A 14,143-nucleotide genomic window follows, 5' to 3' on the forward strand; every position below is an offset into this window, starting at 1 on the left:
TCACACAGAAGTGCAGGGAGTGTTGGAGAATAATGTCTTTGCCTGGTCAGACTGATCATAGCACAAAACATTTCATAGAAAGAAAACATGTGAGATTCACATCTACAGATTTAAATGTTTTCAAGGGTTTTAACCTGTAAACAGATTCATAGTTATGTAGTGTGATCATATAGACACTTTATTTCTTGTATATTATTGGAGGAAACATGCTTCACTTTATTGTAGCGAGAAACCAGATGAAGCAGTAGTTGGTTAGCTTAGCATAGCCTAAACAGGGGTAAACAGCTAGCATGGCTCCCCCTGTCAACCTACCAGCACATCTAAAACTAATTAAAGTCAAGAACAATGAAGTGAATAGGCTGGAACTCTTCCTTTAAGCCTGAAGCTGAACTTCAGTTGTCAACATAATCCATACAAGAAGTGCATTGTTGTCCACCTGATTGTGATCTGGTAGTTATTTCTGTGTAAACTGGAGGTCTTCCTGTGTTTTGTCTCACTACTGTACATGCAATTAAAAGGGCTTTTTTGTGATGTAAAATTAAGAGACTAAAAGATGCTCATGTTGCTTTGTGTGAATCATATAATGTGCACTTTACTGTCAATACACTGTCTGTATAATGATGAAGTTACTTGCTGTGACACAGGATTCAGTAGCTGCTGCTATGAAGTACTTCACGTGTTAAACTGGAACCTGGAAGTATAATTATGTTCAAACAGGTGGAGCAAGGGCTTTACCAACAATCTCACGTTTAAAGGAGGAGTTCAACATTTTGGAAAATGTGCGATTGCTGACGATGAAGGAAACTGCCTACCAGCAGCCTTAGACAGAGTTAAAGGTTTCCCTTTTTTATGGCAGTCTCTACACAGATAACACACAAACAAATGAGCACACTTTCCAAAGAAATTGTTGAACCTTTCCTTTAAAAATCATCGCAAGTACAACCAGTACTACTGTTACTTCTATTACCAAGTGTTTTCATGGTAATGTGTCAACTTAAAGTGAGATACAATGACTTTTGAAAGAAGAATTAAAATAATCTTGTTTAATCCCAAGCAATAAACTTAATTCACACTCTGTCCCTGCTTTGTTTTGTCTGGGATCACCAGCTGACATTACACCATGCTGCTGTTAAACCATGTTTATCCCCTCGCTGCCACTTGAGGCCACTCTGCCCACAGTTACATACACTGTACACACAACACTGAGATCCTCGGGTCGGGAAGGTGCAGCACAGCAGAGTCACCTCAGCACTAACTGATCACACCTGAACAAGCTGTTTGAGCTTGATGTGGATCACAAAAAGCTAAATGTTGACAGAACCACACAATAAGCATGAACTGTTTTGAAAATACAGTTTTACTCTATGATGTTCATACAGCTGCTTTTATTTTTTATTTTTTTTTTAAATAGGATTTTCACTGTTGAGGGAAGTTAAAACTTAAAAGGCAGACTCCTCTCAGCATTGTACACATACTGGCAGTCAAAGTGAAAAATAAAAACTAAAAAGAGAAGTTCAAGATACAACACTTATGATAAAAAAAACAATAACAGGTCAAGCTCTATATTCTGGCATTCATTCATCAGAAAACTAAAATGATACAAAGGAAAGTAAAATAACATTGGAGCCCTTTTGGCATTCTCAATCACAATGCTCCTCTGACATTCTTTGTTTTTGTGGTGTTTTGATTTGCTTAGCACCTAGAAAATAAAATCAGTCCCTAAAAGAGTGATGCTACTTTGTTCCCAGGCTATTGCGCTCACAGTCATACCTTTCCAATAAAAGACTCCAATTTTTCATACTTTAGATCAAACTGTGTAACTTTGGGATCAACATAAGTGTGCAGAAAACCCCACGGAACGTACTGTAGGTAGTGTTTGCTCTCTGTCTTTTATAAAGCATTATACAGTCACATTATTTACATACTCATTATATTACAGCGCACTCTTTATTCTCAGTAGCTTTTGTGGTGCGATCGATGCAGTGCTCTCTCTCCTCCGTGGAGAGGGGCCCCTTCCTGTTCTCTCTGTGCTTCTGTGGCTAATCTATTGACCTCAGGTTGGTAAATGGCAGGTATAACAGGTATAACTGTGATAGTGATTCTGAGGAAAAGAAGGGGCTATTTGTGATGAAGTTTTGGGTTTGTAACATTCCAAAATGCACGGGTGGGAATGCATTAACTGCACTGATTGGGGTAAGTGTTGTTTTGTTGAGTTGTTACAGTACTTTGTGAAATGATTCACCTGTTTAGAGAAGAAGCTGTCGACAAGTTTGGGTTGGTTGTTCTTTTGTAGGCACATGGTTGATTTTTTAAAGGTTGCAGGCAGATATGGAGTGCTCCTCTGGTCGAGAGGAAATCATTAAAATGGCTTTGTACACTGCAGTCCATTTATACCTGCAACCATGTGCAAGATTTTCTACAGAACACAAAGTTGTGCCTAATACCTCCATGATGTGGTGATGCCAGGGATTCAGTGTTATAGAGGCAAATCCCCAAGTTATTATGCACCAAACAGTCATGAAGGTCTGAGCACCTGTTGACACATTTTCTCTGAGTAGGGCAGCTGATGTAAGACTATTTATCTGGTCCCCATTTTGGAGTCTACATTAGCACTTGATTATTTTCAAGCTTTGTGAATGTGGACATTTAGCTGAAATGGATGCAAGCAATATGACCACAGGGTAGTCACTCTGCCTACAAACTTCCAGTCCATTTAAGCATGGGATGCCAGACAAAGCAGGCTGACCCAAGACCAACCATTTAGAATTGATCCGGATAAGGCCCTGTGTGTTCTTGTGGGCTTACAAGGCTGTGAAATATGGGCAGTTCTTGAGGCAATGTTGCATGTATTCCCATATCTTAGAACAGGGGATGTGGGCTGAATAATATAATACTGAAACCACTGTGAAATTCCCTGCAAATACCTTTAGGCAGCAGTGTCGTCACAGTGTTAAGTACAAAGGTTGGATCCTGGTCCAGTGTTCCATGTTCCAATTTAAAAATGTCTTCCCAATATTAGCGTTTCTAAATTTATTGGACACCATCCCCCCCATTGCCTCAGTGAACTGCTTATGAATTTTTATTAAGGTTTTGGCAGACTAAAGTGATGGTCACTGATGGGAATCCAGCAGGGGGCAGGAGTGTGACCGAATGTCGTTGTGTTTGTGGATGGCCTGGTCCAGGTCTAGAGACTGTCCATTTACACTGACCTCCATGCAGCCACTGTAGGGTGCTGACACCAGAGTGGACGCAAGAGAAACATCTGAGGGCAGAGATGACAACATTTGAGTCAGAAGGTAAGAGGAACAGTACGTTATCACCTAGTATGCATGTACAATGATAATTAGTGAACCATTAGTTCACAGAATAAGATACAAATGTGTGTACTCACCAGGCAGGCCTCCTATAAAGGTGCTGGACTGCGACAGTAGGTCAGTGGGAATTTCTGCATCTTCACTTCGTCCTGACTGGCCGTCGATCAGCAGGAGGGTCTGGTTCCCTGAGATTGTCACGTGGATTTCATGACCCTCACCATCACACAAGGGTGCAGGAGAGCTAGCAATGATGACATCCCCTACAGTTACCAGAACAAACTGAAGACACAAAGAGGGTCAGCGCTCCAATCTTTTTAAAACAAGCACAGTTAGAGCTGTCAGTTACTCACGTCTCGCCACTCCTCAGTTGTGGGATGATAGTCAGCCAGAGCGATGGAGAGAGGGACTGTTTCTTGGTGAACAAGTGCAAACAGCACTCCGATGGCAGAAAGTGGACGCAAAGTCAACTTGACGGTCAGATTCTGTGATTCTGAAGCGGGGGCTACAGGGAGAACAGCAGTTCATGAACTTAATCAACAAACAAGGTGATAACAAACTATGTGTACAATGATGAAAACAGTCTCTCAGTCATCCAAACAAATTTACCTTTGACTAAGTGCTTTAAGAAGGAGCAATTAGGCTGTTATGCAAGACCACCACACACACAAACACAATGTACCATAGCTGATGTTGAAGAGAGCGAAGCCTGTGCCAGGGTAAAACGCCCCCGGATCCTCGGTGCTGAAGCACTGCATGTTGTCGTTGGACCGAATGGTTTCCTGTATGGAGGTGTCCTCACCCGTCAGCCAGCGCCAGTCCTTCATGCAGCCGTCCAAACGCGGGTTTACCTGCATATTAAAAAAAGCATTTATAGTTGAGAAATGTGTAAAGATCGTCTACTTTTAGTGTACATTCAAGAAAACACACAAGCACATACAAACAAACACCTGATTGATGAGGCCGTCCTCTTTGAAAGGGACTCCTCCTACAGTGAGGTTGAGTTCATGCATGCCCTTCTTTAGAGTGAACAGATCACCGTTTACTGCAATTTTCATGACAGCTTCCCTGTCGATCTTGATCACGAGACTTCGCCCCTGCTCCTCCACTGAGATCTGAGACAAAAGGGGGACATTTCAGAAGTGTTTGATCTAATAAAGCTAACGCAGACAATGTATTACAGCTCACAGAAACCACCAACCTTTCTCCACTGGCCGTCGTTGACAATAGGCCCACTGCTGGTCACCCTGCTGACTGCGCCATATTTCAGCTGCAGCTCTAGCTTCCCATGGTGCATTGCCAGCACAATCCAGGAGCTGTTTAGGTGTCCTCCAGCAAAGAAGATGACCCCCTCTTGATCATAAGTTCGGAAGTCAAACTCTGCTGAAAAGCTGCAAAGACCGATAGTGAAGGAGATGGAAGTTTAGTTTAAAAATAAATGTAAGTTTGAACATCCCTTCAGAATGAATAAAAGCTTACTACTTATAAAGAGTACTTTTTTTTTTGGCCTCACCCAGTTTGAACCCTGCGGCGGAAACGCAGCCTCACCACTGGAACACCACTAAACATTCGCCCCAGGTAAAGAGAGCGAGAGTTCCTCTTTAGGGAAGGTGACAGGCAGGGAGTTATAGGCTGACAAAGAAAACACATGGGTGTAAATCAAGTCGCCCCATTATTAAGTATGGAAAGATAAAAATGTTAAAGTATAGAAAGAAAAACAGTATTAAATCAGTATTTTCAGCTTTATAATGAGAGGAAAACTTTCAATACAATACCACGGCTTGGAAAAACTGAACAACAAAAAGTGAAAACTTGAAATGCGTTGTTGTTGTTGGTATGCAAAAGTTATTGTCTTTCACCTTACAGCTCTTGAGGTCTTGCGCAAGCTTCGTGCCCTGACGACCATCACAGAAGCAACGGAAACTCCCTGGAGTGTTCAGACACTCCTCTGCACAAACATCCGCCTCACACTCATCAACATCTGACAAGTGCCAGATCAGGTTGGAAGAAATTAAAAAGCACAACATGATGATTAGGGAACGAAGGATTACAGAGAGCCAGACAGCAAAATTATCAAAGTCACATCAGCGGTAGAATTACAGTCATAACATGAACTCTCAAGGATAAAAGTTCCCCAAGCATGCATGAAACCTATCAGATACCTTTCCCCCATCAAGATATCAGGGAATGCAAACAACACTTGAGTCAAGTGGTCTTTGGCGTTGACTGGGTGGTATCTTCCTTCTCCATATATAACCTTACATGGCCATGAGGAGACTGGCTATAATAAATGTTAAATCTCTGAGGAGGTGCACTGAGGTTATGAAAAGTCTGGTTTCCACTGTAAAGCAAAGTTGAAGTCTGAGAAATATTTTCCATGTGGTTTCCAACAGATCTGTGTTGTGGTTATTTTTGTCATATGAAACACCAGACCACTTGATGCTTATTTTAGTATAAAATTCTTCACACAAAACATGTTTGATACACAGTAAATAAAGTCAGATTATCTGAGCTGTTGATCCAGGCAATGAGCTGCAATGTTACTTATCATTCACTGTGTAAATACTGATTTGGTGTGCTTAAGCTGGTTGAAACACATACTCCCCTGATGCATTAGGTTATACCTTTTTGTAAAATCCAACTACTGCATTTTAGCTCAACCTCCTCCATTGTGAAAAAATATGGATTCACAAGGCCACCAGCATTATGTATTATGTGTTTTCTCTATTTTGCCACTTCTTAAAGCTTGGAGACAGACTGGACAACAGTGACCTGTTACCTACTTATACAGATTTTCACCAAATGTCTTTGCATTCCTTTCTTGACCCCAAAACGCAGCTGCATCAAATCCTGCTGAGGCTGAAGCTGCTCCTCAGTCAGATCTCATGAAACTATGTGTGCTCCTTTCTATCATTATGTGCAGCAATATGTACTTACCGACACAGCTCTTGGTTTCGTTGTCGTAGACGTAGCCAACATCACACAGGCAATTGTAGCTGCCTTCAACATTCTCACATTGTGCTGTTCCACATACACTGGGGTCCTCACACTCATCCACATCTGAAAGAAAACAGAATAAATGTGCTCAGCTGGACAGGTCCAAGGTTGGATGAAATAAAGCAGCATCAGGTATCACCTCTTTATCCTGAACGACAAAACATCTGAAAATATGTGTTCCTCTGCTCATTAGTGTGTGAAAAATGTGACAGAAAGAAATATCAGACAGCTAAACTGAATTAATTTAAGTTAGCAGGGAGTAAAACCAGCCACAGCAGAGACACTAGTCAATTCTGCTGCTAAATCAAGTCAAAAACATAATATTACATATTTTCCAAAAGCAGCATTAAATTCCATTAACAATCTTATTGTATCACAGTGTATGACAAAATAACTAACACAGCATCTTGTTTGTTACAGCTCTTCACTGAAACTGCGTCATTCTTACACTTAAAATATTTTCACCAAAGACTCTTTGTGGAGACATTAATCACAGGCGAATTTCAAGACAGCTCCCTCTAGTATCTAAACACATGCCAGTATAAATAAGCTTCTGTCAGTTATCATAGTTTTAATTTGGGGTGGTTTTGCCTGTCAACCTCAAATCTCATGAATCTGCAGACTGTTACAAAACATTATGTGCACAGATAATATCAATTTCTACAGGTTTAAAGCACACACTGAAACAAAGTGTTCTATACTGTTATAGTCCTGCCATGATTTCAGCTGCTGGATGAAGTGTGTCTGTGGTTTGTGGCTTACCATTACATGTGTGGCGACTAACCAACATGTAGCCTTGGTGACAGGAGCAGCGGTAACTACCCATAGTGTTGTTGCACTCGTGGTCGCACCCTCCATTTCTATTGCTGCACTCATCGACATCTGCAAATACAACAGAGACACCATTAACACAAATGCAGAATAAAAACACTCATAGGTCCTGTTAGGTTGTGTTAATATTTCCTGCAATAATTCAAGATCAGGCTGAATGCTGTTTAAAGTTTAATCCTGAAAATCTGATACTAGGGATGTCCCCACTTTTTGAATTTGTACTTTGTTAAATGCCTTACAAATAAGTAATACACTCTGTGACTGCGGCTGAGTGTTGCAGCTGAGTGTTTAGGAGGAGTGCGGTTGTCAAGTGGAAAAGCCTCAGTCCGACACAAACTGAATCTGTTTTGGTTTCCTCTCACAGCAAGGTGGCAGCAGGATGAGTCACAGTGGAAATGTGTGGAATGGTGGCTGTGCCATAAGTCAGAGAAACATGTTCCTCTCTCCCTTACAGTGTAATGTATGCATCCTTTGTATTTTTTTCATTTCTCTTCTGGTGTACAGAAGCCAGAGGAACATTTCCTCATGTCTATACACAGTATTAACCTTGACCTCTAAAGAGACATGGTATCCTGTTGTAGCCTCTGTGACTGCAGTTCCCGTATATGCAGTTCATACTGACCTGACACACTGTTCACACATCATTAATAAAACCAGCAGCAGATGGATGACATATGGTAATAATAGCAGAATTTCAAATTACTTCAAACTGACCACTGACATAACTTTAGTATTATTTAAAGACATACACTTCTAATGGAATTTATGCAAAGCTAGCCTTTCTGTCAGTGGACAGGGCCTGAGTTGGCCAAGGTCACAGAGATGACATCTTTGATAGATGCTGCGTGCGACACTGAATGACAGTGCACAAATCCGACCTCTGTTGAGTTCTAGCACACAGTGTCCAACTATAACTTCTCCCTCTTTCCATAGTGATGATGACGGTACCTTTTTCACATCTGGCTCCTGTCCAGCCTGTAAAACAGTGACAGAGGAAGTCGCCCTTTTTGTCTTCACAGCGCACCATACCTCTGGGATTACAGGGAGAAGGAGAGCACTGGTCTGGAATATCTTAAAGCGTGAGAGACAACAAAAAGGGAGACAAAGAAATAAGTGTTATTCTTTCTTTAAATCTCTATCTGTACAGATCACATGCATTTAGTGAGTGTAACTGTAAACCAGACAGAGGAAGGACATCTCTTATGTTCTGCATATCAGGAGTTCAGTATAAATAGCCTAATGCTGCCTAAGCTCCTCTTCCAGAGATGCCCTCCCTAATTCAGCCTTTCCTGCCATACCTGTCCCCTGGCTCTCAAGATGCAAGAGGGAATGTACCTTCAACTGTCCTTTTACTTTTGTTTATTTTTCTGTCAAATATTTTCACTTGAGCAGTCTCTCTCTCTTTCTCTCTCACGCCAAGCTTGTGTAAGAATGTGTAAATCTTTTCTCTCCTCATACAGTTTCCTTTTCCTAGCAGGAGTTCTCGACAAGTCCGGGCATGTTAGGTGGAGTTCAGACAGACAGAGAAAAGGACAGTGCCTTGAGAAAGTGAGAGAAGCCTGAGAAAGATATGTTCACAAAAAAACACAAAGCACAACTTTCAACTCACATACTGATACAAAATCATAATTATGAAACTGAACTGTGTATTTCATTGTGACAATGAAAACCAACTGTACATGGGAACTAGATGTAAACTGTATTACTGGGTGTCATGTACAAGGAGTGATTAAAAAGTTTAGGAACAATATGTCCAGCTGTTAGGGAGCATAGCGGATGCCTTCTTTTTCTGTGGCTTGCCTCATCTTTCCAACTCGTGACAAACTGTGCTTTCATCTCTGGTTGGAAGTAGTGGCTTAAAGTCTCATCCAGGTCTACAGAGTGCTGGAGAAATATCTTGGGATCCTAAGAAATGGCAGTTTGTCCCTTGACAGGTCCCAAATCTGCTGCTAATCAGGCCCAAGCAGTGTCAGCACCAAGTAGGTTAGGTGATACTATCTGTTAAAACTTTCCATTCAGCTACTGTCATTCTACCTACATTTGCAGGCCACATAGGCACTGAGCAAAGAGTCCTTATGCAGTGGGTAATTCACACAATCTGAAAAGACTGATGGGATGAAGGCCACTCTTTGTATCTGGCCTCTAAAGGATTTAACAGTTGGTTAAATATTAATAATGATGGAGTTATTCAGTTTTATGAATCAACAAATCCATTCAGAACAAATCGCACAGCAGCCACTGGAACTGGCTTAACTGTCATTAATTAGCTGCAGGGAGAAAATAAATAAGCACCCCTACCACTTTCAAAAAAGGTAAAAATAAAAATCCTAGAAAAATCAGATGCTGATTGCCACTAGATTTGTTCCATCACCAGACCCTACCCACCCAGTAGGGTGACAACAAAAGGTCATCACTGCCCTCTTTCTCTTACAGTGTAGACTTGTGCTGACTCCATGAATTAAACTGCACAAGCATGTGACAACAGTATGTCCTTCTTAAAAAAACTTCAAATGTCCCTTAGTGTTAGAGCGCATTAGAGCATTTACTATGCAAAAGGTGTGGATATAAAATAAATCCAATCCTAGTCAGGCCTCTAGTGAGTGATGATTTGCCTCATTTGTTTTGTCTGCTTAAGATTTCAGTGGAACCTCAGCACCAAGTGAAAATTTAATTTTAGGCAATAAATTGCTGAACTGTTTATGTGGGATCCAGCAACAACAATTCATGCGACATTCAGCTAGAGAACAGGTTTTCAGTGATCTATTTTTATCCACCTTGCTGCACAATCCACAAAGCACTGCAGACCAAAGGAACGGAAGCAGGGAGGAATGGGAGACACAACTCTGACTGCTCTGCTTAGAATGAAACTGGGTTATGGTAAATCTTTCCATTATATGTTTGTAACAGGTTTTATTTTTCTAAATGGGATTAGTGGGAAGCTAGGATCTGCTTTTAAAACACCATTGCTACCCACTGCTGCACTACGGCAGGAGACAGATAGGCGAGACGGATATAAAGAGAGAAGCGTGAGAAAGAGATGGTATGCTGACAGCTGGAGAAAAAGCACTGCCGTATCTTTAAATGTCATGATGCTGCAGCTGAGTCATGGAAACCTCCCTCAGAGTTTCTTCAGCCAATGGCAGTAAAGCCGGGTAGGTCTCCTGTATCCTGATGCAGCAGAAATCCTTTTGCTCCACTAACGTCAGACGTTTTTTTCCTCACGTCACACCTCCACTGAGCCAACTCACGATGAAGCTGATGCAGATAGCGAGTGGGAGAGCATATGACGACTGAAAAGGTGTGTCATTCATTCACCAATGTGCAGCATCACTGTAGTGCTGCAATGTTACTCATAGATACCTGGGCTCACGCTGATATAGCTCACGCAAACTACTTAAAGTAGGTGTGTCATGATGCAAAAACTCGAGCTAAAGAAATTAAACACATCTTTTCTTTCTCTTTCCCTTAGAGAGAATACTGTGTGTGAGGCAGAGCAGTAATACTGCAATGCAGCACAACCCTGCAATCCAACTAGGTGCCTGTAACTGAATGTAAGAAGCAATAATTACAAGGTTAAAAGAAGAAGAACAAAGACAGTGTAGAGATAAAACTTACTGTGAACACAGGTGACCAGATCCTGTTTCTTCTTTTCAGAATCTCCAAACTTATCCATACAGGCTGCACATTTAAAAAGAAGAGATAATCAAGGCAACTCTTGTGGGAGGAGATGAAGGGTTTTAGAGAGAATGATTACTTACCTAAATACTTGGGATAGAAGTAATCCTGCAGAGATGGAAAAAAAACAGAAAGGTTATGTAGCAGTAAATGCAAAAAATCTAAACAGGACAAGATAATCTAAATAAAAGACTCACAAATAATAAGAAGGCTTTCTGTTGATACTTCACATAATCTAGGATTTGGTTTCATTTTCAAGCTAAATTCTACACTAATGTGAAAGAAAAGTAAAGCTTAAGCAATCATTTCTTTGTACAGTTGTCTGTGTATGTGTGTGTGTCATATGTAGACACAGACTGTAATATGATTACTCAGTATTCTCTCCTCTGCCTTATGGGTGCAGCCCTTTGCCAGGGGCTTCCTGAGAATTCTCTGCATTCCTGATAGCAGTAGCATCAGCCGTTCTAACTTTTGGCTGCAACACTCCCACACATGTAGGTCAAAATTTAAGGAGTTGTGCCAATGAAAAGGCTGCCTCTGGAGGCACAGACACATGCTGCAGTGGTTACCAGATGCAGCAGTATAAAAGAGAAAAACCTGTCTTGTTATAAGGCGAAAATTGACCCTAACATAGCAGCATCAGTCCCTCTTAAAAGGTTACCTGACAACATCAGAGTAACTTAGTGTAATCATGTGTGATGCCAAGAAGGATCATGACAACCCAGGAGAAACCCAGTTTCAGTCTTGTCTCTCTCTCTCTCTCCCCCTGCAGCACCAAAAAAGCTGCAGCAGAAGAAAATGCAGTGTCAGAGATGTGAATGAATAATGCAGCTATGAATGAGGCTGCAGCTTTGTGGCACGACATGGTTAGAAAACTGCCAGCACACACATGCTGTTGAGTGGCCGGAATTCACATCTAGCTGATTCAAACATCACCTGACATCACCTTTTCCTCTGAACCCAGCTCAACTTTGATCTAATCCTGCCTCAGTCCTCCATCAGCTTCCATGTCTCTATCCACTTGGCTAATCTTACAAGTAATTTCTGACTCATTGATTGCTTCATTCACTCCCTCTTTAAGAATAAGAGCCTTGATTAAAGAACACAACATCATGCTAAGAAAAACAGCTCAGACAGCTCTTGTCTGACTCACAGAAATGCCAGAAAACACCTGTTGATTCACAAAGATATGCCATACACAGCACACAGATGTCAGTTAAAAAGTCTGCATTGTCAGTTCCACGTTTTCTGACACATTGGATTATTTATAGCTCTGAAGCTTGTCAGAATATTTAGCACACAAAGTACATATTCAATAGGCTTATGTATTCACATGGATGGAAAGGCTGATCTGTGCATTGGAAACGCAGAATGGAAACTAATCTGCAGTAAAGGTCCCTGAGCGCACGCGGTGTGATGGATTTGTTCATTGCTAAATGTCCAATAGGAAAAAAAAGTGGGTGGGTGCATGTATACAGATTAGTGAAGCAATGTTCATGGCTGTATTTAATAAAACATTTCTCACCCTATGTTCAGTCTCCGAGTGACAAACAACATCAGTTCCCACAGAGACCAATCAGACTCAGCGGGGGTTTTGTTTACGTCACTCGTGTGCATTTGTTTGTAAGAGTAAGCATGGGCAACCCATCATGAGGATAGGAGAGAAGATGCTCCCAGTGTTGGCAACAAATTTTAACAAATGCAAAACATCCATGTGTATTTGTGAATGTAGGTATGAAAGGAGAATAAGGACAGTGGTGTCTTCACGCTGGATTTCATAAACAAAAGCTTAGTCATGCTGACTCAACATCTGTCACAGAAACAAACAAAAAGGCCAAGTCCTTGACATGGGAATATTATGTGTGCTGACAGCTATCAGTAGGCTGGGCTTATTGAAGCATGAACACCAGCAGCCCAGACAATGACTCATTAGTCTGGTGTCATTTTACAGTAATCAATCTGCAGGCAATATGAACATGATGTAAACAACCATAAGTAATAGAGCACATAAACATATTAAAGTCTAACTGTGTAAGTGTTTTAGTTTAGTTTGTGGCACTGCAGTGTCTTTGCTGCATACAACCTTGACTAAAAAAAACAACAACTTTTTGAGTGTTGTTTTTGAGCCCTTCAACATGCTCACCGTCTCCGGGTCGTTTTCAAACACTTCTCTGGCCTCTTCTTTGGTACACTTTTCCTCCACACACTCCCTCTCCAAGTGCCCTTGCTTCGTCTCCTCGAAAACTTGATTTGCTCTCCTGTGTCTGCTCAGAAACTGGTTCGCCTCTTGGGGGGACAATGAAACTACAGGGAGGGGGTAAAAAACACGCAAAGTGAATTCACCTACAACAAGAGCACGAGAGAAGGTCAAACAAACTCTGACGTTTGGAAATATCCAGGCTTACGGAGAAAGGTTGCGAAATATCTCCGCGTCAAAAGCATAACAGACGTTTATCATCATTAGGCAAATGTCAAAGGGGACTTAGCAGGCAAGCTAGCCAGCTAGCATGTGATTGTTTACTTACTGCTGTCGGACCAGCGGACAGCCAGCAGGATTAGCAGGGCTGCCGCCGATGAGAGGGACTTGTTCGGGGTCAGCCGCATTGTTGAGCCGCTGCGTGTTTGCGCCAAGCTTGAGAAACTTTCTCCTGCCCCGTGTGGTAGTGTCCCGTCCCTCCGTGTGAAACACTGCAGGTATTCAGGTAGCTCCCCCCTCGTTAACGGCTCGGAGGTAGAAGTCACGTCGCGAGCTGAACAGCCGCGTGCTCACCGTTCACCAACACGTCAAATTGCGCGGCAGACCTCTCTCTCTCTCTCTCTCCTCTCTGCGGCTCAGCTCGTCCCCATTGCAGTCCCTGACTCTCTCTCTCTCTGTATGTGTGTGTGTGTACTTTAATTTGTCGTGTGGAGTCTTCCGTGGACCGGGCAGTCTGCGGAGAGGGACGGACTGCAAGCCAACCCTGCTTCAGGAGGAGGGGGAGTAGCTCCGAGAAGTGCAGGCAGGAGTTTGTAGTGATGCAGACACCTCTTCATCCCTCCCTCCTCCTCCTGTGCGTGCGTGTGCGCGTGCACAATTCTGTAACCATGCTTTGGGTGGTGCAGGGGTGCGTAAGGGCAAGTACTCTAAATACTTTGTAATAACTCAAGTAACGGTGTTTTACTAAAGTATTTGTGTTATTTAAACAATATAAACCAAACTAATTACAGCAAACGTCATGCTTTTAAAACCTTAGTAGAAGACAATAGCATAGATGGACTTATGATTAAATATAGTATTCTTAATTTTATTAAAAAATTAAATGAATAATACATACGTATCGTATATATTT

At 41.8% G+C, this 14,143-nt stretch overlaps 1 protein-coding gene across 1 annotated transcript; it reads right to left on the bottom strand.

Moving 5' to 3' along the window:
- Window positions 1–1,339: 1,339 nt before the first annotated feature.
- Window positions 1,340–13,790, bottom strand: gas6 (growth arrest-specific 6). Its single transcript, XM_028401915.1, has 15 exons — window positions 13,340–13,790; window positions 12,958–13,118; window positions 10,898–10,922; window positions 10,755–10,817; window positions 8,088–8,210; window positions 7,071–7,190; window positions 6,249–6,371; window positions 5,171–5,292; window positions 4,825–4,943; window positions 4,513–4,702; window positions 4,262–4,426; window positions 3,994–4,162; window positions 3,665–3,816; window positions 3,392–3,593; window positions 1,340–3,262 (listed from the first exon to the last, which is right to left on the bottom strand). Exons 1-15 carry the CDS (start codon window positions 13,416–13,418, stop codon window positions 3,111–3,113), a joined length of 1,965 nt encoding a protein of 654 aa, XP_028257716.1. The 5' UTR covers window positions 13,419–13,790; the 3' UTR covers window positions 1,340–3,110.
- Window positions 13,791–14,143: the final 353 nt, after the last annotated feature.

The sequence above is a fragment of the Parambassis ranga genome, chromosome 3, assembly GCF_900634625.1.
Source record: "Parambassis ranga chromosome 3, fParRan2.1, whole genome shotgun sequence".
Lineage (NCBI taxonomy): Eukaryota > Metazoa > Chordata > Actinopteri > Ambassidae > Parambassis > Parambassis ranga.